This window comes from Lutjanus erythropterus, chromosome 7 (assembly GCF_056507025.1).
Source record: "Lutjanus erythropterus isolate fLutEry1 chromosome 7, fLutEry1.hap2, whole genome shotgun sequence".
Lineage (NCBI taxonomy): Eukaryota > Metazoa > Chordata > Actinopteri > Lutjaniformes > Lutjanidae > Lutjanus > Lutjanus erythropterus.
The window spans coordinates 20,733,380-20,759,982 of record NC_139323.1 but is presented as its reverse complement, the minus strand read 5'-3'; the positions used below and the strand labels follow the sequence as shown (position 1 = coordinate 20,759,982).

Here is a 26,603-nt window from a genome sequence, read left to right as displayed (position 1 = left end):
TTTTTTCTTACGGGTCTGTGTCAGTCTCCTTAGCAAAATGGGTATCTATTATATCACCGACTCGTAAAAATTAAGAACATCATTTTTTAAATTAGCATTCAGTGTCTACAGTTCAGACAAGGCCTTGCTCGATTCTGTGCACAAATATGGAAAAATATTTAGCGTATTTGTCCTTTTTTGGCTATTTATTTTATGAGAAATTGTTGTAGATGCTTGTCACTGTTCTGTCCGTGTGAGATCACTAGAGGGAGACCAGTTACCGTAATATAATAACCCATATTAAACATATTTCAGGAGGAGACCTTATTTCCGTATTGTTATATAATTTATGAATCTGTTTTTCTTGTGTCATCGTGTATATTCGCCACTAATACCAATAATGAATTATCCACGACTGAACTGCTCTAATTAATCTCAAACGATTTTTGAACAGCCAGAGGTTATTGCTGTTTCCTTTCTACTGACGGAGCGAAAGAAGTTTCCGATGATCCCTGAAGGCAGCAGCAGTCAATCACACCTGGCGTTAATCAGCTGATGACGGGGCTGATTACAGGCGGCTGCTGGGGAGGAGCAGATTCACTCATCTGTCCTCGGTGACTCTCTGTGGACTTTAGATACCAGACATGAAGCGGTCAGGACTGTTCGGTGTGTTGTTAGTCCTCTGTGTGGAGCTTCGGGGAGTCTCGATGTCTCACCCCAAACCGTCTTGCCATTATCCTCCATCTCAGTGGTGTCGGTCCCTGGAGATAGCAATAGAGTGCAAGGTGAGTAGAATAAACACACCAGCAATTATTCACAAGGTCAGTGGAATCATGTTAATCAGAAAATGCTTATTTCTCACATAAACAGTGAACACACAGTTAAATAAAAACGTACTAAACAGAGGGATTTTAATATTTTGAGTTATTTGTGAATTCTCTCAGTGGGATGTTACTGATCTTTTAAGTATTGCTTAAAATTTTGCTGATATGGTAGAAAAAAGTATCCTGCACAGCTGTGTTCTCTTGCAAAATCAGTCGGATACCGAAAGATTTGCATTCAGTTTTTATTTAATTTCCATTTTGCCCGGTGTGGCATACTTAATGACAGGCTTTTTGATTTTTATTCTAGTGCATTTTTACAACAGTCATCACATGTCCTTGTTAATATCTAGACTAGTTTTTTCTTCATGTGGCTATGAGGAGTAAAGAAAGGTGTAAAAGTCTCCAAAAAAGGAGGTAAACACTGATTGTTATGTTATAGAAATAATGTGTATAATTTATATTCTTATGGAGCATCGTTGTCCCAAACAGGAAATGTGCAGTTCAAAGTCTCCCTGGTTTAAATGAGAGTCATGCTTCAGAAATTGAAGACCAGTGGTTTTTCATGTGATGCTGGCAGAGCCACTCTGGGTCAAATCACACACACACTTCATCAGTCTAAACAGGAGCAAGGGCTGGGAGACAAACAGCAGACGTTATAATCATGCTTTCATTGATTAATTAATGCTCCAACTCAAGATTGTAATTTATACTTAAATCTGTTTAATTCTGTGTGTTTCCATGTGCATTAATATCCTGGTTTTGAGTCTTATGGTCATATGTGGGATATGATGTTTGTATGTAACATAAATTACCTGTTTTTTTATATCCCTGTATATCCAGGTCTGTGAGTGCAGGTGTGTTTACATTTCTCACCATCTCAGCCAACATATTCTGATTAACATATGTGGGATACGCTGGACATGTAAACAGCAAATTCAGAATATGCGTCTCAGTTGGGGTTTTTAATACAGTTTGTGCCTCATTGTCTGTTTACAATCAGCTCTGTGCTGTAAACAAACTGAGCCAACAGTTTGGAATAGAGATGTGTGCACAAAAGAAAATTGCACATTTTTGGTCAAAGGGAGAAACAAACTTACTTTAAACCTCATTTTAAACATGTGATATCTACAGGTTTTTGGACATGCAAAATATCGTGACCTTTTCAAGGAGGTGATAAAAAGAATGAATGAGGGAGGGAGGCTGTGTTTGAACAGTGGAAAACTTTAAAAATCTTATTTTGATTCAAAGAAGGGTCCATAAACAGTAAGCATGATTGCATGTAAACATGAATATTAGAGGAATGTTCTTTTTCATTAGCCATCTAAACAGCTTAGTAGGAATATTGTTTTTTTTTCAGAATAAAACCATCAAAATCCAGAATATCATGTGCATATAAACAGTCTATGAGATGAGGTGTTTACATACAGTATCCTGGTTTCTATCGGAGCAGTAACTGGGACGAGCTGTTCACATGCACAAAACATAACCATAACCACTAGTGTGTATGTAAACACACTCTATATAGAGGATAAATTGTGCATTGGTGCCTTTAGTGATGCGAGTGTGTATGGCTGTAGATATTAGTATGTACTGTAATATGTTAAATGTGTTCAAAAAGACAATAAATACAGTATAAAAACATCCCAAATAAATAAAACAACACAAGCAAAACAATAAATAAAAAGGAGTCTCAGGCTGTGTAACAAAAACTGCCCTTGAAATAAGCATCAGACATTTGGCACAGAGAGTCTGAGGTTAGTGTGACCAGAAATGACTGCAAAACACGTCCCAGCGTAGTTTTTCTGCACTGTGCCCAAGTCTTATAATAAAAGGGAAAAATGTTGCTGACACTCTCATGTAAACAAATACACATGTAAACACAACAGGCAACGTTGAAGTCAAGTCCATATATTGTACAATGAGTTGATAATTTAATTATCGTGACAAATAAATTACATTAGTATATTATATCCATCAAACTAGAAAACACCAAGATTTAAAAGCTCAAGAAGAAGCTTTTTGCTACATATTATACAGAATTAATATCTAGATTTTTAAATTAATTGCCAACTGTTGTAATAATCAGTGCGAGTAATTTTTTAAGGAAAAAAGTTCAAATTCTCTGATTTCAGCTTCTTAGATGTGAATATTTTCTGATTTCTTTTCTCCTCTCTGACAGTAAACTGAATGTCTTTGGTTTGTGGACAAAAGAAGACATTTGATGATGTCACTTAGAGCTTTGATTAACATTTTCTGACATTTTATGAAATAATCGAAAAAATAACTGACATCAGTAATGAAAATAATCATTAGTTGCAGCTCTAATCTTTTCTTGCCATGACAACAACCTGTATCTCTTTTAATAAGCTTGTATTTGAACATATTTAGACAAATGTTTTTGTCTTGTTTTATGTTTTTGTTTCTCATGTAGGTGCAGAAGCAGTGTATGGAGTTGACTGTTATCAGAGCGAACCAGTCTGTGCCTCCAGTGTCTGTCACTTTGTACTACGAGAGTCTGTGTCCAGCCTGCAGAGTCTTCATCAGCCAGCAGCTCTTCCCCACCTGGACCATGCTGCAGGACATCATGACCGTCACTCTGGTCCCCTACGGGAACGCTAAGGTACACCGGTCCTCATGAGAGTCTCTGACAGTGGGCAGAAGATTTCATATCTGTTTTTTAAAAATTTAGAGAGGAATATTGAACTACTTTAACAAATGACACTCGTTCTTCTTTTGTAGGAGGTTCCATCAGGAAACTCTCCGTTCACCTGTCAGCATGGAGAGCCTGAGTGCAGAGGAAACATGATCGAGGTTTGCATGTTTCATCACCTGTCGAACGGCAGATCTGTCACATTTTTACACTTTTATACAAAAACATAATGATTTTAGATGGATTGACGCTCTTCCTCAGGCCTGTGTTATCCATTTAACGGGACACTCGGCATTTCACATCATCTACTGCATGGAGTCGGCTGCAGATGTTCTCAATGCTGCGCAACCTGTGAGTGAAAACAAAAATCAGAGTTTATTTGTGTAGCTCCTTATGGCACCAGTTATAGATAAAATTGAGCAAAAAGACAAAACAAAGAATAAAATGACAAGGACACTTCAATAAAACAGAAGCAAAAATAGTTTTAAAAGCAAAACAGAATAAAAACATAAAATTGTTAAAAGGGATCAAATCAAATAATACTGATGATAATAAGATAAATAAATAAATAAAATAAATAAATTCTACAACATCAATACAGTGAAATAAGGCAAACATACCAGAGATGTCCCACAGTTTTCTGTTTTGTAAAACTGTAAAATTAAAGACTTAAACTGATTTAAAAAATAAAAAATATCCCTGTAGACTCCTCCTGTAATAAACCAGATATATGTGTGTTGTTGCTGATGCTCTGTCCTGTTGTCTCAGTGTCTCCAGCTGTACGCTCCCTCTGTCTCCTGGGCCACTGTTGACTCCTGTGTGAAGGGAGGTCTGGGAAAACGGCTGATGCACGCCAACGCCGCCATGACCAGAGCTCTGAAACCCGCCCACACACACGTCCCCTGGGTCACCTTCAACGGGGTAAAATACTGACACCTCTCTGGACTAATTTTGATAGACAGTGTTGCAAAGAAGTAATAAAGCACTCTGCTATCTGCTTTTCTTGGATAAAAAGGCAGAATTACAACTTTGAATTAATTTGTAAAGTTCAAAACCCTTGCAGTGGTGGAGGTGGAAGTAATCGGATCCTTTACTTGAGTAGAAGTACTAATACCGCACTGTAAAAATACTATTAGAAGTAAAACTCCTGCATTGAAAATGTACATTATGTTACAACATTAAGACTAGTAATAAAAGCAGGATTTTTACTGTTGTAGTCGGTTGAAGTATCTACTAACTATTTTGTAAAGGACTTTCATTATGGATTAATCTGCTGATAATTTTCTCCATTAATCAATTGTTTGTTTTGTAAAAAAAAAATGGTGAGAAATGCACAATTACCCAAAACGAGACGCTCACAATACTTGTTTTGTCAAAATAACCTCAAAATTAATGATTAAAAATAATTTGAAATAATTAAAAGGAAAAGCAAATTTGACAAGCTGGAACTATAATTGTTTTTGCATGAAAATTACTAAATGATTATCAAAAGAGTTGCCAATTACTTTTATTGTTTCTGCTGTGCTTCTACATTTTCATATAATTTGTGTGCAAAAATCTTGATTTGTAAAGTAACTAAAACTGCCAGACAAATGTAGTGAAGTAAAAAGTTGGTTTCCATCTGACTTCTAGTGGAGCAGAAGTACAAAGTGACATGAGGAAAATATTCAAGCAAAGGGCAAGTACTTTAAATTTGTATTAAAGTGCAGTAGTTAACAGTAAATGTACTTTGTTACATTCCACCACTGTCAGACTGAACTCCATCAGATTCCAGCTGTCATTTTATTGCAATGGGAGACATTGTTGAAATCTTGGACAAAACTTTAGGCAATGCCACTGAGTTTTTTAAAAACAATATTGTTGCACAAACTGTGTAAAAGCTTGAGGTGTTCGAGCATTTGTAAAGTTTCATCTGCAGATAGAAGTTTTAACTGTACAAATATTTCTCTGGACCCAGTTTCACTGGAATTTGGGTGAGATGATATTGATATGAAAAACAGTCTCAAGGGTACAGATTAAAAGTGGCGAAGTTGGTCAAAATATAATCTACAATTTAATCCCAAACTACATTTTTATGATGAACCTGATGGCTTTTAAAGTCATTATTTGACTTTCTATTGCAGAAGATGAAGCTCTGACATAATGTTGACTAAATGCTCAAACTGATGTAAGATCACAAACCTTGTTTGTATTTCAGGAATACACAGAAGAGAATGAAGACATGGCGATGTCTTCTCTTTTTCAATTGGTTTGTCAACTCTACAAGGTTTGTTTCGGGATATTTGAAGCATTGATACTGATAGAAATATATGTGAAGAACTTTGAAGGTAATAATTAAAAGAGGAAGCCTGAGTGAGAAAAGATTTGCACAAGAATTAGTTAAAAAAAAAAAAAAAAGATAAATGTTTATTCTATGTATTAGCCCATTACTTCTGAAATGCAGAAGTGAGTCTTGTCTCAGTCAGAATTATCATCTTCATCTGTGAATGAAGTGATTTTGTTTATATTTGACAAGAATATGATGTGACTGTAACTCTGTGTGTTGTGTCTTCAGGGGGTGAAGCCTCCAGCCTGCAGTGGAGCTCCGGTCAGACTGAACAGAGGCTTCTGCTGAACACAACAAAAACAACTTTATAAACTGTTTGCCACCAGCAGGAAAATAACTAATCACAACATACATACAGTCATGTATCAAATAACACCATGAAAATCATACTAATATGTTTAGTTTGAATTATGTAGTTGATAACATATATAAAATATCTGGAATAAATCTGTCTTCTTAGAAAAAGCTCTTGAGTGACATTATTTCCATTTAAAAACCTGTTTTATTGAGTTGACTTTATTTCTAATGAACAAAGAAATAATAAACACAGCCAGTCTGATAAATTTCCATATAATTTATTGGCATTTCCACTTAAAACACCCTGAACTCCCGAGACTCTTTTGGCTTAAAATGACAAACAAAAATATAGTTATTTTCTTTGACAAAAACATTGGAGTGACAGATGTATACGTACATACTTGTAAAGTATATTTGATTTTTAGGCTCCAGAACATAAAATCAAATGTCCTATGTTACAGTACTTTCTCTCGACAGACACGTTTGAAGAATAAATATCTTTATAGAAGTTTGCACAACACAGAGGCTGAGAAAACAAGACAGCATGAACATTAATGGTGGCAGTTATCGGCGTGACACAATAACGGAGCGAGAGCAGAGACTCTGCTGCTCGTCAACACATTTAACACTGTATGGCACTGATGTCTTCATGTAAAGAGCCACAGCTCTGAGTTTAACATGCCGATGAGACGCCTCACATCACTGAACTACAAACCATACATTCAAAACTGTTGGTGCATCTGGAACTGACTGTTCACAGTCCACAGTAATCCCACACAATGAAAATGCCATGTTGAACAAGGAAAGTGACGCGTCTTCATGCTTCAAAATTGAGTCATTTTATGAGAGTTTAAAGAAATTAATTTGTACTTGATGAATTTGTTCATGGTGGCTGTGACTGTTTGTGCAAATTACACAGGGCTCCAGTGTATTTCATACTAACTGGAAATGTAAAAACTCATCACGTCCTTGTTGCAGGAGAGTTACCAGACAGCTAACAGCAGTGGTGGAAAGAGAGCTGAAAATCTCTACTCCAGTAGAAGTACTGTTACTTTACTGAAATTTTACTCACCTACAAGTAAAACCACTGGTGTTTAAAACAAAACAAACAAAACTTGAGTACGAGGTTTTCTTCTCAAAAACTATGCAAGAGTATTAAGAGACTTTTTAATCATTTTTATCTTCTATGAATTGAACGAAAGCACATTTTTGGAAATGATCTTAAGTATTAATCTAAGAACTTATAAATGAGGCCCCTGATTTCTAACTGGCTGGCTAAGAGTCTGTATCCCAATTCCAGTCAGATTTGAAACCCACTTGGGTAAATGTGCTTTTTAACCAGTGTTAGAGCTGCAACAAGTAATCATTAATATATTAATGGATTATTAAATGAATTGCCAACTATTTTGATAATAGATTAATTGTTTTTTTGTTTTTAAAAGTCAAAATTTGCTGATTCCATCTTTTAAAATGTGAATATTTTCCAGTGTCTTCTCTCCTCTATGACAGTAAACTGATTAACTTTAAGCTGTGAGCAAAACAAACAGTCTGAATTATTGGGTCAGTTCTCTACTTCCTGTGATTATGGGTGGACTATAAGGTTGTACTGCACACATAATGAAATATTAAGGAGAGATTTGGTACCAAAACTTAAAGCTGGGAAAGGAAGAGGAAGCTTAATGGATAATTACAGCATCACAGTGCAACTTCTCATAAAAGTTTAAATTGCTGATAGGCTGCAGTCTTCATTATTGAATATAATATTAAAGTGATTAATGTATAACAAAAATAGCACAGGGAGAACTTTGCTGTTTTTAAAGGTTAGAAATATTAAGAATTCATTTGTTGTGTGCAAGTTTAAACTTTGACCGGTTGATGGCATCAGAGGTAAAGTCTAGGAATAAACATTTTATCCAAATGAAGAAAAAAACACTGAAGCTATTTTTGTTCTCATGGCATTTTTATCATGGAGTTTTGAGGGATTTAGGCACCCGAAGCTAAATATAGTGTGTAATCAACAAAATTTGACATTTTTCTTACATTTAGCTTAATTTCTCAGATTAATATCTGGTTGTTTTCACAGCAAATATTTCTTCTGTCAAAATGAGTACAAATACACCAAGAATGAGTATAAGAACAGACCCAGAATATTGCTGCTGCCGTGAAAAATACAAAGTTTTCTGTATGTATCCTGATTGTTTGATGCCATTACAACACCAGCTACCAGACAAATAAAATATGTAAGTGGCCCATAGATTTGCTGTACTCACTGGCCAAAAACAATGGTAGTCTAATCAATGGCTGGCAAAATTTGAACATTCACTAGCCATTATATGGTGGTCAAAAAACCTAATTTTGCACTTTGTCTGAAAAATGTTCTTATTGTTTCAGTTTCTCAGAACTTCAGATCAAATGTTGCTCTGAGGCTTGGCATGTTAAAAACAGCAGAGTGGTCCTTTAACAATAGGCTCCAACCACTCTTATCACATGTAAGGCTGATTGATCAATAAAGCTTACTAGCTGAGTTAATGAAATACTGTTAAACTAGTGTTTTCTACGGCTGCCTGACCAGGAAGCACATCATTATCTCGTGTAGTGCTTGTTGCTTCCTGGTCTTTTCTACCTCGGTGACAGCGACAAACACGGCTCTAGACTGAACGTGGTACAGAAAGAGTCCTGAACTCCTGAAACTACACACATTCTCAAGTGTCAGCTATCTGATTAGGAAAGGGCTGAACAGACTGATCATAAGTTGCACAAAATCTATTAAATTGTCTGCTTTAAATACTGCTAACAAGTATCATTCATAAAAACTAACACTATAAAGTCAATGACTTCGATACAATCATCAGGTTAAAATCTCTAGTGTAAAAATGTACAGCATCGTAGGCTGGCAGGTGTTTGTGTGTTTTCAACACTTATGGCACACAGTTATCCCAGTTGAGCACTATTTATCTACCAAATAAGACTGAACACCTGATGGAACACATTCTGTTTAGTCTGAACTAAAGGAGAGTCATTTGAAACTGTGCTCCTTCTGACCTCTATTAAACAACCTGTCGGCAGGAAACAACTCCATGGGTGGAGACTTATTTGGAATTATAAGATCTTAACTGATTCAGGGCAAAAAAAAAGATATAATTATATATTTTAAATAACACAAATTGAAACTGTTCTAGTAGAAGCAGAAAATGAACAAACAGGTTTGAAATTACAAGCCATTTACAATGAGCTGCTTCAACATCTGTTTAAAAGTGTCGCTTAAATCCTCTGTGCTGCTGTCAGTCGCTGGGCATGAATAAATTAAATGTAGTCAACATTCAGGGAACTTTGCAGTTTTTTATTTGCCTTAAACCTGCAGTGTCTTACTTTGTCTCCTCCTTCTGGCAGTAAAAGTAATTACATGAACACTGTTGGTGCATGTGTATGACGCATGTATACATGTGTTGCTGTTGTTCACTTAAATTTTTTGACTGTGGTCCTTTCTCTGAATTTCTGTTTTATTATCTGAAGCATCACAAACTTTTCTTCTTACTCTGTCACTATGGTTGCTCCCACCTCAGCTCTGGCAAACCAATCATTGCTAGATGATTTAAATGGATCACTACTAGTTTGCCAGCATGGGAATGTCACCACAGGCAACATGTTTAATATCTCTGTTATACAGCAAAATACAGTGAGATTAGAATTGTAGTTAAGACCACCTAAACTGAGACTAAATCATGACCAAGACTAGAGTGTTTCGAGATTGAGTCAAGACAAAGACCAACGCAGGACGAGCCAAAGTCAAGACCAGGACCAGCTAACCAGATACGCCAAATCCCTCAATATCTTTACTAAATCAGCAAGCTTGAGCACCTAACTGGCAAATAGCTGGAAAACAACTGAAACTAGCACTCTGAAACATACAGTATCAAAATAGTTGTGTAATATGTATAACTAATATTTGCTGAATCTCTTTGGGTGAGGGGTGAAATAAATAAATCAGACAGTGCACATACAACTTCTTAAAAGTCGATTCTGAGACGAGACGCAACCAAGACTGATCTCGAGTACTAAAATGCTAGGTCTAGGTCTAGGCTTAATGAGCATTGTGTGAACTTGTTTTGAATGTAATGGACATTAATTTATATGCGTAAGTCTTGCACTGCAGGTTTAAAGTGGAAAGTGCAGCCCAGGTGGTTTTACTTTTAAGCTGACAGTTTATTGCACATGTATCTTATAATGAAGTTTGCACAGAGTTCTCTCCAGATCTTTTTTGTTCCACTGATAATTTCTTTCACTTAACAAAAGCTTGGAGCTTGTACCTCAATAAACTGAGGTGCAGATACTACAATCTTAGTGAATCTGTATCTAAGAAAAATGGGAGGAGTTTTGTAATTCCAATATTATCTGACCACCGGACGGTTATGAAATTGTTTAGGTGAAGTTAGTTTGTGAAGTTCTGAATCAACCAATCAATTAGTTTCCTGCCCGGCTTCTTGGTACCTTGAGTCAGACGTCCTGCACTGTGTTTGTGTGATCAGTAGGCCTACAGTGGGTGAAGCCCTTTGTGTGACTGAATAGAAGAGCTGAAGGGCAGAGACGGTAAAGTGCTACTGCGGACCGGAGGCACCCTGATAAAAAATGCTTTTCAAGCACATAAACACAGACGAGACCAGCAAATGTACGACAACAAATCAAAACCCAAAAACAGTGACACCGTTTCAAATCATCTCAGGTAAAAAAATAAACTAATTATACAGGTGGTGTCTTTTGTATTTTCAACAGGTTTTCTTCAGTGTTCAATCTCTGCGCTGCTACAAGCTGGTTTAAATATATATTATTTGATTGCTTCAGTTGCCAAATTTTCTATTAAAGGGTTTTAATGAAATGTAGAGACACACAGGTCAAACAAAGTCTCAGTTGTCTCTGGTTTGGAGGTAAATCAAAGAGGAAAGACAGTTTGGGGTTGGGGGTCAGGTCAGGGGTACCCACTACATCCGTGCTACATTAGATTTATGTTTCTCTTCATACCCTGAGGTTTAGGTCCATCCATTCTCTTGCTGCTCATTTACATCCTGTATTTGGTAAAATGATTCATCTCTCACATCATTGTTAAACAAAGAAATCAGACTCACTTATTCCAACCAGACTCAGTAATAATTTCATATCCTAAATTAAAACTATGGTGCAAAATAATCTCCACGACCCTGTCGAACCACAGCGATCCTCATTCGCTGCTCCCATCTGAATGTCACACGGTTATTTTGGAGGAAGACATTTCCTTTACCTTTTGTTCTTGTTAAGAGTATCAAGCCTCGGTTCCGCTGTTCTTCCCAGTTAAAATGAAGCAGTCTTTTCTGGGACATCCGAACTGAAGCTACAACAAAGCAGGACAGGACACGGAGGCCAATCAGGCACCCAAAGAGGCTAAGATGATTCTTCTTGTTAGAAAAGAAAATAAAACAGAGGGAGGGACGTCCCTCTGTCCTCCAGAGAGGCTGTCTCCAGTGTAAAGGGACTATAGTGATCTTACAGACTTTACTGGTGAAGGCCTGCCCTGCCTCCGTCTCACTACGCCCAGTACTCATGTCTCTCAGACGGGGCAGGTTGTGCTGGTTGTTACGTGCCCAGACGCAAGCATGCCACGCTGTCGCCCTCCTGGGTTAGGTCTCTGTCCCTGTCGGTGCCCTCCCGTCCCAGGGAGGCCAGTGTCCTGTGGGGGCTTCGCACCGACATGGTAGCCAGATTCAGGGTCCGAGATGGGTGAGGTGAGGGGGGACGGTACCTGCTGCGGGGGTCTGGGGACAAAGAGGGGGAGGAGGAGTCCTGGTGTCGCTCCCCACCCGACTGGGACTCCTCATCCAGGGGGCTCTCCAGGTCAGACTCCACTTCCACATCATCCTCCTCCTCTTCCTCCAGAGTGAGTTCAAACTGAAACTTGTCCCCTCCCCCGCCTCCTCCTCCTCCTGAAGGGACGGCTCCTGCTGCTCCCACAGCTTCTCCTCCTGGTCCCGCCTCAGCATGGCGCTCCCCAGGGCTGGAGGGCGATGGGCTGCGGGGGATCATGCTCTGATACCACTCCCTGTTGTCCTCCAGCGTGTCCAGGATGTCCTGGGCATCAGGGTGCACCAAGTCTGCCCACGTCTCCCACAAAGGGTGGACAATGTAGTCAATGAATCCCACCTAGTCACAAAAATGGTATTAATAAAAAAAAACCTGGAACCTTATGTAACCTGGAACATAAATTGTGCCTGTATTGAGATGTTTGACAGACATTTTTATCCTGACCCAGTCAGTGGCCTTTTTGGCTTAACATTTAAAGAATCCTGTCCCCTTGCCAAATAAAGCCTATGTGATTCACTGCACTACTTGCCAGACGTTTCATCCTTTTAAAATAGAAGCAACATGCTCATCTGTCCTTCTCATTGGGGCCAAAGTTAGTATGCATTTCCTAAAACTAAAAAAAAGGGAAAAAAAACAAAAAAATCTAAGGGTCCTCTAAAATGTGATATGGAAGCCCTCTCTGCATTTTTATGACTCTCTACAGGAACCCCTTGATAAGGAATAAGGTGATGGAAATTTCTTTTCGCAGACAATTTATCCAAAGTGATGTACAACATTAAGTGCCATAAAGCAAAGTTCGAGTCTGATAGGATGTAGGTGTCTACGTACAAGAGTACCTACAATGCATCAGATTTTTATTTATTGATTTCCTTTCTCTGTATATTTTTTTGCAGTCTATCAATTGCAGAGTTGCTCTATTTGATTATCTTATCATATTTTACCTGCCGTCAAAGGTACTCTGTAACCTGTAATCCTAAGAGCAGGTGGTAGGGTTGGGTGTGTGGATTACAATTTGGCATCATACTTGATGGAGCAGTGCTTCTTTGTATTTGGAGATGAGTAGGTGAACTTAAGTCAAATATGCATGTTTTATATCTTCTACTTTTGTGAGATAAAAAATTTAAAAAATGAATAAAATATATTTACAAAATAAGAAGTGACAGAGGTTGGATTTTTGTGTTAACGTATCTGCAGAGTTTGCCACTGACATAGGTATGGTACCATGAAACCACAACAACAGGCGAAGGAGTAAAAATAAATATATTGCCATTTTTCATACCATAATGGTGCAAGACGCCATCATCACACCAGAAAACATTAGTGATATAAAACATTGATAATGCAGCCTTGTTTCGTGCAGACAAAAACTCCTACATTATGATGTCAATGGTTTGTCTCTTGTTGAGAGTGATGCAGAGAATATTTTAAAACAAATTCTGTTTGTTTGAAATGAGATTTTGAGCCCCTATGAAAGTGTTTTACTGATTTATAATTATTAATTTGTGTCCAGGATTGAATTTCCGAAGGTAAAAAGGTAGAACACACACACAGATCTTCAGGAAAAAGTTGACTAACATGTTGATGTTGCCAGATGTCTCAACTGAAGATCTGTGTGTTCTGCCTTTTTTACGTTTTGGGTATTCAATGTTGGAAATATATTACTTAGGTTTCATCGCCAAGACTAAAATACTGTTTGTGTCTTAACTATGTTCAGTGTTAAGTTTTGTCTGTTTCTTTCATGCTCTTTGAAAATACTCTTAAATTCCTTTATAACATTTATGTTTTCTCTGTTTCAACCACCTCTATTATATCTGTCTTTTCCCCCTACATCTCTGAGTGTCAGTAGGTGTTACCTGAGTCTTCTCTATAGAGGCGTTGTGTTTATCACACATGGGACTGATCTCCATGCCCTTGTCCCGCTCTCTGTCCCCCTGGGTGAAGAACTCCACCATGATGCGGTCCGTCCACTTCCGGTACAGTTCCAGTGGTTTGGTTGGGTTGCTCAGGTCGGCACAGTGGACCATGTTCTGCAGAACCTGGAGGAGACACGCTCAGTCAGACACTTAACACTTCATGTTGGTTTCCTTTTTCAGATGTTGTCCTCGCCAACAATTACTCAGAAAAAGCAGAAGTAATAACTTGAGTTATTTTATTTAATATTATATATAGATATTTTTTGACTGTCCTGATCCTGCAAATACCACAACAACACACGCTGCAGAATTGTTCAGCTCCAGGCAGGTGCAGTGACCACTATATGTCCAGAAGGTAGCAGCACTTTCACATTAAGTTCCCAGAAACATGCTGCTTCCAGTGTCTGCTTACTTTCAGACAAACCTGATGCCAGTCACTTCTGTACTTTTCTTCAGAGTCTGCCTTTCAGTATCAACTTTGGCTGTTCTCACCTGGATGCGGTCAGAGTAGTTGTCTAGCAGCAGAACTCCCAGACTGGTCACTTTCTTGGTCTCCACCATTGTCTTCATGTCAGCCAAGAAGTTCATGTGTTTGGACATATCTGTGGCGAGCACCTGATGAAGATGAGAACCACACAAACTGATTCAACATATCTTCAGTCAATGTGTTTCAATCAAATGATGCAGGTTCGTACTTCCCAGGTGATCTGCATAGTAAATGTTGTGTACAGTGACATCCTATCTTTCTAAAGATGACTGTCAGCCTCTCATTCTGTGGGCTTTTATCAGTTGTTGGAGCGCTGTGAAGGATGAAGGAAGTCTCACCATATCAATCACCATCTTTCGGAGGGAATCTCTCTGTTTCTTGCTGAGGTTTTGGAAGATATCACAGTTTTCTTCTTGGAGCAGTTTGAAGCCCACAGCAAGGTGATGATTCTCCAGCACCGAGGCATCGTTGTACATTAGTGCCAGCTCTGAACCTGCACAGATGTGGATGAAATTGTGAAAACAGGACACTTAAAACAAAATTCTAGTTTATTTAAAATCCTGAATGAGTGCTGCTACTTGTGTGCCATACTGTCAAAATGACCCAGACCCAGCTCTGGTGCAGTTTAAGTAAAAAGAGACCCACACGCATTACCAATATGTGAGACAATCACTTGATTCCTGAGGTACAGGACGAGTCAAAATGTTCTTAATGAAAAAAAATACTGAATGTTTTCTGTCACTAAACTGTTCTACAGCTTAATGAGTCAGATCAATCTCAGCATTGCCAAATGCACACAAAAGGATTCACAAATGTATTTCTGGATTTATCCACAAAAAAGTTCCAGTGCACACAAAAATAATAACCAGTGTATATACAAACAACAAATCCTATAGATAGGCAAATAATGCCCTGGTATTTGTGAACTGAGCCATGGTATAGGAGTCTTTTTGTGCAGATATTCATTCATATATAAATTCCAATATACATTTGTGAATCCTTCTGTGTGCATCCATTAATACTGAGACCAATCTGACTCCATAGTTTAAATGTGTTTCAAACTGTTACAGTGATTTAATGTACTTCTAAAGGTTAAGTCTTTAAAATGATTCAACTTATAGATCCTAAAAACGTACTGAGGTAATATGCTTTTCAAAAATGTAATTTTAAGAAAGAGGGGGAATAAATCTGCATTCTTCTTAAGATAAATTTTAAATTCCTCTGTTGATGTTTTCATTGTGAAACCTGTTGCACACAGAGACAGACAGGAACCTACTGGTGTTTATTAAGAACTGGTTGGTGACTCCTGGGTGGTCAACATCATGGATGGCACTAGCAAACAGAGCAGCCATGATCTCCAGGTCTGTGAACACCGCCTAGGATGAACAAAGAACAGAAATTACATTAGTTCAAATCAATACATTCATATTATGTTGTAAACTATGACTTATGTTGAACAATAAGTAACTCTAGAAAGTGCTCTGACCACTGGGAAATCTGTGATCAGCCGAAGAGCACAAATCCGAAAGCTTTTTATGATTACCACCTGCATCCCAAAGTCTGTAAAAGTAATGACTTGCAAAGTGATCAGAAGCTGCAACAATAACAGCTTCATCAGCTCACCTCTAAAGCAGGGGTGGACAAGAGAACGTGGGTGGACTGCACCACATCAGCTGCATGAATGTTGTTGTGATAAGCTACGTCTGCATGGTAGTGGTCCTCCAAGGTCATCATGAAGGTGACAAAGGTGTCATTTGGGATCTTAAAGGTTTTCAGAAGGTCACGCTCCTGGCAGGATGAGGAGGAAGAGGACAGAATCAAAGTCACATCAGCCACTAATTGCAGGTTTATAGTTTACAGTTTATGGATTTTACGATGCATCTAGCACCTTTAAAATTAAGCTTTATTGATCTGATGTGAGAAACTTTTGTTGTGAGTAGAGAAGATTTTTGGCTGAGGGATCCACCTACCTGAAAGACGGAGTACATAATCACCGTCAGAGGGCGGTTTCCAGAAAATTCTGCTATCTTGAATATATCCAGACCCCATCGATTAATGTCCTCGATCTCCTGGAGAAGTAAAACAGGACATCTATGAGACACAATGTGTGGGGTGTGTATGTATTTCTGTTTATGTATGAGTGTGTGTGGACCCACCTTGGCCAGCATACTCTCTTGTGGTGTGCTGACTCCGAAGCGAGGAATGCAGGCCGGTGCTAAGCTAGGACTCTGTGTAGGCTTTTTTACACCGCTGATCTGTGACATTGGCCTCTTCTTCTTCTCCTTCTCCTTAGGAGGTGGAGACAGGATCTCCACGTCATGTTGTTTCTCTGCAACATGTACAAATCCACATGGAGGCATACTGTTAAACACATAGTACATGTCTTCAAGTGATTTCATACATTTAGACTTAACTTACTCCAGTGTTGCTGCACTCAGTGTGACAGTGCCAGAGTTTTTAAACAGCTGTTGGTATTTTCAAAATATATAACCAAACTTAAATTGAACTTAAATTGACTGACAGGTTAACTTTATATAGGAGGCATGCTAATGCACACACATTGTGAAAATACGACCTGACTCTGCTTATATCCACATAAACCTTTTATTAGCACAGTATATTCCATGTGCTAACACTACCCGAGCTAACATAAATCATATGATGTCTATTTTAGTTATTAGACACATTTATAGTGTCTCTTTTTTTCTCCTCTTTTCTTCTCTTCAAAGTAACTGACTGAAACGGTACCTCCCCTCAATGTTCTCCAGCTTCAGTGGACAAAGATTTTAAAGGCTGAGGTTCCTTTCAGTGAAAACTTAAACTGTAATTGTCTTTGAAGAGGACCTGTCTTGACTCATGAATGGACATCTTCTGTATGCGTAAGGTGGTTTGTTTGGAAACAACTGAAAACAAATGGTAGATTAATTCTTTACATATCAGTGGCAAACTTCATGGTGCCTGATTTGTATATACTGTATTTGCTTTTTTTTAAAAAAAAAAAACTAAGTCATGATGAAATGAAAAATTCCTTTCGAACCCTTTTAGATCAAGCCCCCATCATATTATGCACCTATTTCACAATATATGAAAAAAAAAAATTCTCTTTGTATTCTTATGCCAAATTCAAATCAGTTTTTCTTTCTGCAAAACAAAATATGACATGTGTTTATGTAGCCTGGAACTAGCCAGTAGGATTCCATGCACCCATCAAACAATCTTCAACTTTAACTCTTTAGTAAGTTAGCTAGCAACAGCATGGTATGTTGAATTATGACACATCCACTTTTCAATGTTTAAATCAAACTTCTCCCAATGTTATGTCACGCCTGCCTGTATTGTTTCACTTGGAAATATATCATGATACCAAAGCTTGATATGCTCAAAAATGTGTTTAATCCCACTATTACCAGTACAATTACTGTTCTTACTATTAGTACTTATTCTAGCCACAGCTTCTACCTCTACTGCAATTCTTCTAACTTCTATTGACTACTTAACTATTAACTATAACTATTACTATGACCACTACTGGGCTTGGGCGGTATAAAGGTATTAAGAAATCCTGACCTTATGATTTTACAGATGTTCCTCTTTTTATTAAACTAATACAGAGATGCTGTATTGTTGTGCACAGCATATGCCACCTGGGGTCAGTCTCTGTCCTGCAGCCCAGCAGAGCTGAGAAACATGCGCCAAAACATGCGTTTGGGAGATTCAGCACCAACTAGTAAAAAAGAAGAGAAATGCTTCTACCCCTGTTTGAGAGTATTTTGGATTTAGGACCATACTGCAGAATAAGAAATAACCAAGTGCATAGGTTGTGTGTGTTAGCGAGTGTATGGACAAGAGAGAGTGTGTGTGACGTTATAGTCATGAATGTTGTAGCACAATGTGTATCCAAGCTATTTGTCTGGAAGTAAAACTACAACCCAACAAGACCCGAACCAAGTTCCTGTGTCTTGTTTGCAGATTGAGAGGTTTAGTTTACAACAACTTTGGGCCAGACTCAGGTATGGTTGATCAGCTGGCTATTCTCGTTTTAGTGACAAGCCGCTCCTCCAGGTTTTCCTCAGTGCCCTTGTTGTATGCTTTTATGGTGTCACATACATCTCCTCTACAAAACATAAATTCACCTATATATTACACAAATACACGTCATTAAATGAGTCATTTTCAGTGAATCAACACAACAATCAACAACAACGATGTGGGTAAGTGTGCGTTTGTGTTTAATTTCAGCGTAACACAGTCAGTCCATGATAATGACCTTGTGAACGATTAGACTTTGCATCACTCCTGTAGATCACAATCACTATAAAAAAAAACATTTAAAAAAAAACATTAAATATGAGAGAATGTCTATTTCTCAGGTCGTTTATAAAGTATTTAAAATCTACTTGCCACACAAAATTAGAATTCTAGATTTATATTTAAGTAGCACTGTGTACAGTTAATACATGGAATGATAATGATTAATTGATGATTAATTAATTGGCCGAAAAGAATTTGGTCAATCAAGTAAAATTTAATCCATCTACTTTAAAATAAACATCAGAAATACAACAGATTATTTTTATGAGCACATTCCGTATGTTATCTGATATACAAGTATATGTGTTTAATATGTTTCATAATGCTGTCAGAAAATATGCAATATGTAGCTGTGGAAATAAAGCTTTGGTTGAGGTAAAAATTGATATTGTTTATTATGCGCAAAACTTTTATGTTTTCGTTTAAAATAACAATTAACCAATCTATTGATCATTAATTTTACTGGCGATCGATTAAGGAAAGTGCATACTATTTGCAACCCTAGTTGAGTTGGGTTGACAAACAGGAATATATACAGGTATAAATAAGTATTCAGCTATATTGTCAGAGCACAACAAGGTGTATATTAATGTAAATTGGCAGACAATATACCAGCAGAATACCAGTAGTAGAAAGCTAAGGATGATGGGTAAAACCTGTCAGCTTCTTAGAAACTCAGCATTGTCTTGAGCGTGATGACGAAGCTCTTCTCGTGTTTTTCCAAACGTGAGTTTGAAGAGGCTTCATCACGTCTACAGGTTGGAGATTTTTTTTAACCCACAGGGGAGCTTGTAATCCTTTAAGCAAAAAAATAGGAAATCATCAAAACCAGGTTTCCACCGACAGCATCAACATAATCTCCATATGATTTGTTGACACAAAGGTGCTGTTCCAGCAGACACAATAGTGTTGAAAATGACTCATCCTTATTTGTTCAAACCAATGATCCGATTCAGACACCACAGACAGCCTGTTTTACTTCACGTCCACATATCATCCCCAGTTTTTTATATCCACAGTCTTTATTAGCAACAGCATCCAGATCTGAGCCAAGATACAAGCACATGCCACCATAAGGATGCAGGGCGACCTGAGTGGCAGCAACACACGAGGCGCTGTCTGGCCTCTCTCACCTCTCTCACAGTGCCTCCTCTTCCTCACACCCAAAACCATGGTGTTCATTTCCAAATGCAGCCGGGCTCAGTGCCGACGCAGTCATATCAAAACGGTATCCAATCGTCAGCTCCATCCTCGTTTGGCTGGACCTCCATCCTGCCGGCAGGGCTGCTGAAGACTGAGCTTTCTATTGATGCAACATGCCGTCTAATAATATTGCACCCTGTTGCTATGACAACGCCACACAATGTGTCCGGGAATGCTGTCTGTCGCTGCGCCTCCTTCTCTTTTAGGGAGGGAAAAATCCTCACCTTCTCCATCCATCCCTCCTGTCCCTCTCCTTTAGAAACATGTTTTCTACATATTTTTAGTTAAAAAAAACTTTCCTATATTCTTCCTTCTCTTAAATATTCATCCCTCTTTTTGTCTCTTTCCTTGCCATTGAAATCCTGAAATTCTCCTCTCCCTGTTTCTTTAAAATCCTCAAGTTTTACTTCCTTTCTGTCAAAAACAACCTCTTCCCTCTCTCTTATTAAAAATCTTGTATTTTACTTCTCATTTCTTCAATATCCACTTTTCTTTTTTCTTCGCTTCCTTTCAGTTTTCTCTTCCATTACATCCTTTTCAAATGTGTCTTTCCTCATTTTGTCTTTTCCTGAAAAATCCTTCTTCTCTCCTTTGTTTATTTTGAAAAGCCTCTTTTTTCTTCTTCTGCTCTCCTCTTTCCTGCCTCTTTTAAATATTTCTCTACTAAAAAAAATTCTTCGCTCCAGTTTAACACAACTAAACTATTCCTCATCCTTTAAAGACCTAATTTTGATCCCCCATCTCATTTACACCATGCTGGATGACACATATGAGTCACATGTGTTGAACAGTAACATATGGTGTAATGCTAATGTAACACAACTGACAGCAGAACAGCCAATAAAGCCAGGTGAAGCAATTATGCAAATTGTTATACAGCACCAGAGAGACCTCACTGACATGGTTAAAACAGTACAGAATATACGGGATATTTTTAAATCCACGTCATTTATATCAATGGTAGTAGACTAAATATTAGAAATACCACTCAAAATAAGGCAATATAATACAACAGCATTACAAATTACACCCTCCAAAATGACCAGAAAGTTGAATTTGCATTATAACTATTGTGAATGTAGAATTCTTTACAGGGCTGTTTTAGTAGCCTGCACCAGTTTTAGCTGAGCTATATTTTCAAAAAAGAAAAAGAAAAATACACTGCTTTATTATTATTATTATTATTATTATTTTAAATTCTATAACCAAGGCTTTCTGTATGCAACAGCTCTCTCTTCCACAAAGTACGGGTCTTGTCATTCATTTACAACAGGTACATCAGGTAAACTCACCAAGGAAGGTGTTGGCAATGAATTCTGACACTTGGTTCCCTGAGCGGCTTGTCTCTGATAGCTGCGTCAGTTCACGGTTCAGCATCCTCTTAAACTGTGTAGACACAACAAAATAAATAGCAAAATAAAAGGAAAATTTGGTTACCCCCGATAAACAGCAGAAAAGCATAAAGACACGTACATAGACATGGTGTGGCATGGTTAAACACCACTATAGCAGTAAACTTAAATGTGATACCATTTTCTAAATAAACACATCAGACTATGGTGGAGGTACTATGCTTCAACAAACTAAGACTACGATTTTCCAAAATCCCTGTGTTCTTCCTGTCCCCCTTCCTCTCCCTAAGGAGGTTAATTATGTTGCAATGGATTTTTCCATTTCACTCCTTTCACAATCTGTCTTCAGATCAGGAACACAGCTATTAAATGTCACTTACATACACGGTATGTTACTGTGGGATTCACATTTAGTAAGTGCTTTTACTGAATATTGCTTTTGTTGTTAATTTGTAAAAAAAATTTCATTCCAACAAAAAGCACTTTTTAAAGTGATACATAAATGATTACTCTAATAATGTGGATGATCAGATAGTTTAAAAAATAGATGCAAGTACAATGGAATTAATTGAAGTACAAATATACAACAGACTGACACCATGTTAAAAATGTGTTTTGCTGTACATCGTTAAAGAACCAGTGTGTAGGATTTATCTGCATCCACCAGAATGCTGCAGAACGCAGACACTTTGCCTCTCCCTCTCCTTTCACATGTGTAGGAGGACCTATGATGTCCATGAAACTCGAAAGACCTGAATGGTCTTATCTAGGGCCAGAGTTTGGTTGGTCAGTTCTGGGCTTCTGCAGAAACATGGAGGTACAACATGACGGCCTTCATGGAAGAGGAACGGTGCAATAACCAGCCGATTCTAAAGTAAGAAAATCCAAATTATCTACACATCTAAACATAAAAATCTTGCGTTAAGGTGATTACACACTAATGAAAATAATACATTCCATTTCTGCCACATTCTGCCAATAGATCCCTATAAATCTATACACTGGACCTTTAAAAATGTCCTGACTTAAAATGTTTAAATTGGTCAGGCTACAACTAAATTCACTTAGATAAATTAATGTATTTACATTGATATTACTTCGCTATTGATTAAATTTTCACAGCAAGAGGTGGACAGAACTTTATAAAAACACAAGATGCACCATTATATTTGCTGTGGTTTGAATTACCTTAAACAACAGGTGTCACTTCAGCACTTCTGTTTCTGCTTATATAACCTACAGTCCATGTTTACCCTTTTGAATATGCATTAATGTTTGTTTACCTACTTGTAATGCTTCTAAAATATAAGAGGACAAGCTGTATTATCTCTAACTACTGTATGTTGTCTGTTTGTGACACCAGGGAGAAACTGGCATTATTGGTGGTAAAAAAAATAATAAAAGGCCAATGATATATTCATGCCAAAAAGTTTTTTAAAAACAATAGTGTTCAGTGTTCCTGCCGAGTTTTATCACAGTGGCAGCCTCCACACTGATTATGTAACAGCTCTGGCACGTGGTGGCTGAGGGAGGAGGGAGGGGATCTGTGTGAGAGAGAAGTGATGCTGCAGTGGTTACACGGTTACTATGTGACACATATATGGACACACACAAAAACAACTATGTGGATGTGAAATATGAAGCTGTTGCTTGAACCAAAATGTGTTTATCATCTTGTTTAATTCTCCTGTAGTTTCAACACAGCTCCCTCTATCATGCTTTTCCTTTCTCTTTTCTGCACACCAATTTTCACACAATCTTACATCTGTTTATATATATATATTCCTGCTGCTGTAATCCAAGCTCTTACTGACAACTGTTCCGTCTAACATGCTTTTTTCCCCTCTATTTCTGTTTCTTATACACACACATACATGCATAAAGGCACACATAATCTCAATATTCAGCCTGTTTGTAAATCCAGTCCTGAGTCAGAGCCGACAGGCACGCTCACTCAGCATTCAGCCCCCTGCAAAGCCTGCACTGCTGATCAATACATTGCAATGTAAACAAGAGAAGCCAGCAGCACTCCCCGTCGCTCACCTGTCTGAGTCTCCAGCACAGACAAACGCAGAGAGCCGACGCAGGCATGTCAGCCCATGCATGTTGATGTTAGAGGTCGCTAAAATCCAAAACGACATGCAGATAAGTTTGCTCACTTCACTCAGCTCTGCTCCACGCTCAGAACATGATAGGAAGTCCATTTGGAAATAAAAGTTCCCACAGTCCCATGTGCTGTCCTGGAGGTGAGGGGAAGGGGGGGTTTGAGGGGAAGGGTGGGGTGGGGTTGGGGTGAGGTGGGGGAGTTTGGGAATGTGGTCTACCATTGGGGGGGAAAGGGTGTGACTGCAGTCGGCCATCCAACTACTGTCACACGCTGTCAATGAGAAACATAAAGGGGGAGAGAGGGAGAACTGGAGGCTGTGAGGAACCCCCCTCCCCCGCCTGCATGCAGTTCCCCCTTCTCTGTCCAATCAGACCCGTCTGGATTCAGGGGCTGGGTGGATGTGAGGGATCTGATTGGCTGCGTGGGAGCTGGAGGAGGTCTGAGTGTAGCCGCCAGACAGTGGAGAAAAGCAGGAGGGAGGGAAGTGAGGAAATGCTAATTAACTCTTTCAGTGCAGGGAGACGCCATTCATGAACTTGAGTGTTTCTGGCTGTGTTCACACTGGAGCTGAATGTTTCACAAAACCTGATTTCTTCCCCTCATTTGTGACTCTGATATAATGTTTATAAAGTATAAACACTACTGAGTTGAGAGGACTCACAATTTGTCAATGCTGCTCTGCACTCATGGAAAGGAGTCATAAAACCTGATCTGAAGCATGTGACCTTCTTGTGAATCATATTTGAAAGCTAAACTGAAAATCATTGTTGTTGTGACAAAAGCAAATGTTTGTCACTCATTTCATGAAAAAATATAATTTATTTTAATGATGAACAGATTTTAATTGTGGATTAATTTGGATTGTTGTGTGTGTGCCCTATTTTAAAAATTTTTTGTTGTTGTGTTTTTTTCTGTCTGTTTTAATTTTTTTTTTTGGGGGGGGGATTTACTACAACTAATTTTATCTCTGTAACTTCTGCATCAGTGACTGAGATCTGTAATGAGACGTTTGGGGACAGCTCCACTGAACCATTGAGGGAGATGTGAGGTAGAGTCAAATGTCTTCTCACCTTATTGGATGCCATCTCGCTGACCGAGTGTCTCGTCTGCAGCGTCTCCAGCTGGTCCAGACACCAGTCCAGCTCCTCCAGCGTCTCCACCGCCAGCTTCTGGTAGGGCTCCTCTGAAAGAACAAAGGTCACACAAACATACATTACAGGTAAGTTGAGGGACTGCGATGAAAAGCATCCACATGTCAAATGTTGTCAAGCGATTAAGAGGTGTGGTACTACTCTTGTGAACAGCCGCTTCCTTAGGGAAATAACTGAGAAATGTTGATTAGTTTGTCATGGTGCACCTGCTTCAGCTCGAAACAGAGCCACAGGAAGAAGTGAGGTTTAATTAACACCATGTTTGTGTATTAATGAATCAAAGTTAACAGCATAAGCCCAAGATCACACTCTTTCAAGCGCTTCACACTTTCCTGTTTAGTAATGGCAAAGACAAAAAGTATTTTCATAAAAAGACAATAACGTGACAGTATTTGCTGTTTTCATGTGAAAATCTCAGTGTCCCACCATACAGGGATATTAACACTGACCTGAAAGACATGGCTTACACACAGAGGGCTGGTTGCTGCTTGTCGGCCGCCTGGAACAAGGAACAAGGATCAGGTGTTAGTAGAATGAGAACGCACACAGTTAGTCATCCAGTCTGTTGTCTTTTTCTTACTTGTTTCCCAAACGATCTTGCAGATGTGTCAGGGCAGCAAAGTTACTTCTCACTGTTCGTAAACTGGCAAGAACCTAAACAAGGAGAAGGAGACAAGTGAGTATTGGAGTTGTATGAATACATCTGGAGACACCTGAGACATGTTCTCCTCGTAATATCAGGGGCTCTAACTATCTAGACTCTGCACCCACAATCAATGTATCAGTGTGGGTCAAAGCTGTTCTGGGTCTTGTTGCAGCCTTTGGTCTGATCTCAAACTTTTAAACTACACGTTGATCTTTTCCTGTAATATGACATTGAAAACATGTTCAGTGACACTAGTTTGTAGAGTATTTTTGATATTATGGCTGGTAAAGTTTCTCTGGTAAACTTGTGTAATATCCAACTACAGGTGGGTCAAACTAAACTTTAGATATTAGTTTTGAAATATGATGTGTTAATGTGCAAATTTTGAAGAGTACACACACAAACAGACGAAGACTCAGAACAAGCTGTCCTGTACAAAGAAGAAGTGTGTGGGTGTTTTCTGTGAAAAATGAACCATCACTTATTTCTCCAATCGATGAGTAAGGGCCAGTGAAGAACCATGTGAACTGTCTGGACAGACCCACACTTACAATTAGACAGTATTAGTTTGAATAGTTTGAACACTGTACATTTTTGAATGTAATATGTCCCTGGAAACAACAAGTTTCAACAACAACAACAACAACGAGTAAAATTATATGAGACAAATTAGATTAAATTTTAATAAATCTTTCGTGGATACAATGAGTGCCTTAACTGAACTCCCCAGTTTCTCAGAGGAAGATATACAGGACTTTAAAGCCTAGGATATTACAATATAAATAAAGTCTGTATACAGTAAATCATTTTAAAAATGACCTAATATTACTGTGTAATAATAAATCTGCTCACTGCGGGGAGAAGCTTGCAAACCAACTGAAATACATAGCATACCATGTTTTCTGCCACATGCTGGGCTATCTAATATCTCCAAGGCAAACAATTACAAGATTTTGAGACATTTATACTGAGATTGATTGTGTCTTCAATTAACGAGGATGAAGGAATTAATCAAAAGATAGTTTTCATCAGAAATGTGTAAATATCTCATTAAGCAATTTTATAAATCCACTGAATTCATATGAGTATGAGTATTCACACAAACTAAATTGTTATTAAAAGCATGTATTGTGGTGTTTCTACAACATCTGTTAAACTGTGTTGTAAAAACTGCCCCCAATGCTAAACCACATTTTTGAGCCCAGCTGCACAGTTTGTCAGTTTACACCACAATCAAGCCACCAAATCAATGCTGTCAAACAGCCCATATATTTTGGGAACTCCTGGGTTTAAAGAACCAACACACAATGCTACCAACCTGAGCAAATGGAGTCACTATCATGTCTTCTCCATGCCTGCAAAAACCACAGACAAACACAAACAGACATCTAGTGAAAAAGTCATGTAGGAAGCCATGGTATGGAAGGGAAGTAACACAAACACACAAATAATGACAACAAATATGTTTGTTTGTTGTCATCTTCTTAATGTGAGGAGTGTATAGGAATGCTGCAGTTGGCTTCGACCC

At 38.3% G+C, this 26,603-nt stretch overlaps 2 protein-coding genes across 4 annotated transcripts in view; one reads left to right on the top strand and one right to left on the bottom strand.

Moving 5' to 3' along the window:
- Positions 1 to 486: 486 nt before the first annotated feature.
- LOC146323969 (gamma-interferon-inducible lysosomal thiol reductase-like) lies at positions 487 to 8,006 on the top strand. The gene is made up of 7 exons (XM_084723148.1): positions 487 to 764; positions 3,235 to 3,423; positions 3,543 to 3,614; positions 3,715 to 3,804; positions 4,222 to 4,374; positions 5,651 to 5,719; positions 6,008 to 8,006. The coding sequence occupies exons 1-7, from the start codon at positions 624 to 626 to the stop codon at positions 6,065 to 6,067; spliced, it is 774 nt and encodes a 257-aa protein (XP_084579274.1). The 5' UTR covers positions 487 to 623; the 3' UTR covers positions 6,068 to 8,006.
- A 2,917-nt stretch (positions 8,007 to 10,923) lies between these two features.
- The window catches only part of LOC146323968 (3',5'-cyclic-AMP phosphodiesterase 4C-like), a 123,977-nt gene continuing 108,297 nt past the window's right edge, over positions 10,924 to 26,603 (bottom strand). For all 3 annotated transcript variants that reach the window (XM_084723145.1, XM_084723147.1, XM_084723146.1), the window contains 13 exons: positions 26,394 to 26,430; positions 25,010 to 25,083; positions 24,879 to 24,928; positions 24,349 to 24,461; positions 21,112 to 21,205; positions 16,462 to 16,634; positions 16,276 to 16,374; positions 15,929 to 16,093; positions 15,582 to 15,681; positions 14,644 to 14,798; positions 14,311 to 14,433; positions 13,759 to 13,941; positions 10,924 to 12,244 (listed from right to left, as the gene is read on the bottom strand). In XM_084723145.1, coding sequence (XP_084579271.1) covers positions 11,681 to 12,244; positions 13,759 to 13,941; positions 14,311 to 14,433; positions 14,644 to 14,798; positions 15,582 to 15,681; positions 15,929 to 16,093; positions 16,276 to 16,374; positions 16,462 to 16,634; positions 21,112 to 21,205; positions 24,349 to 24,461; positions 24,879 to 24,928; positions 25,010 to 25,083; positions 26,394 to 26,430 — 1,930 coding nt within the window. In that variant the 3' untranslated portion in view covers positions 10,924 to 11,680. The remainder of the gene's footprint in view (positions 12,245 to 13,758; positions 13,942 to 14,310; positions 14,434 to 14,643; positions 14,799 to 15,581; positions 15,682 to 15,928; positions 16,094 to 16,275; positions 16,375 to 16,461; positions 16,635 to 21,111; positions 21,206 to 24,348; positions 24,462 to 24,878; positions 24,929 to 25,009; positions 25,084 to 26,393; positions 26,431 to 26,603) is intronic.

Bases quoted from the DNA above. Each gene is read 5' to 3' on its own strand.
- LOC146323969 (XM_084723148.1), top strand. From the start codon at position 624: ATGAAGCGGTCAGGACTGTTCGGTGTGTTGTTAGTCCTCTGTGTGGAG. The intron at 3,424-3,542 runs GTACACCGGTCC...CTTCTTTTGTAG, and splicing joins TCCCCTACGGGAACGCTAAG to GAGGTTCCATCAGGAAACTC. The intron at 4,375-5,650 runs GTAAAATACTGA...TTTGTATTTCAG, and splicing joins CCTGGGTCACCTTCAACGGG to GAATACACAGAAGAGAATGA.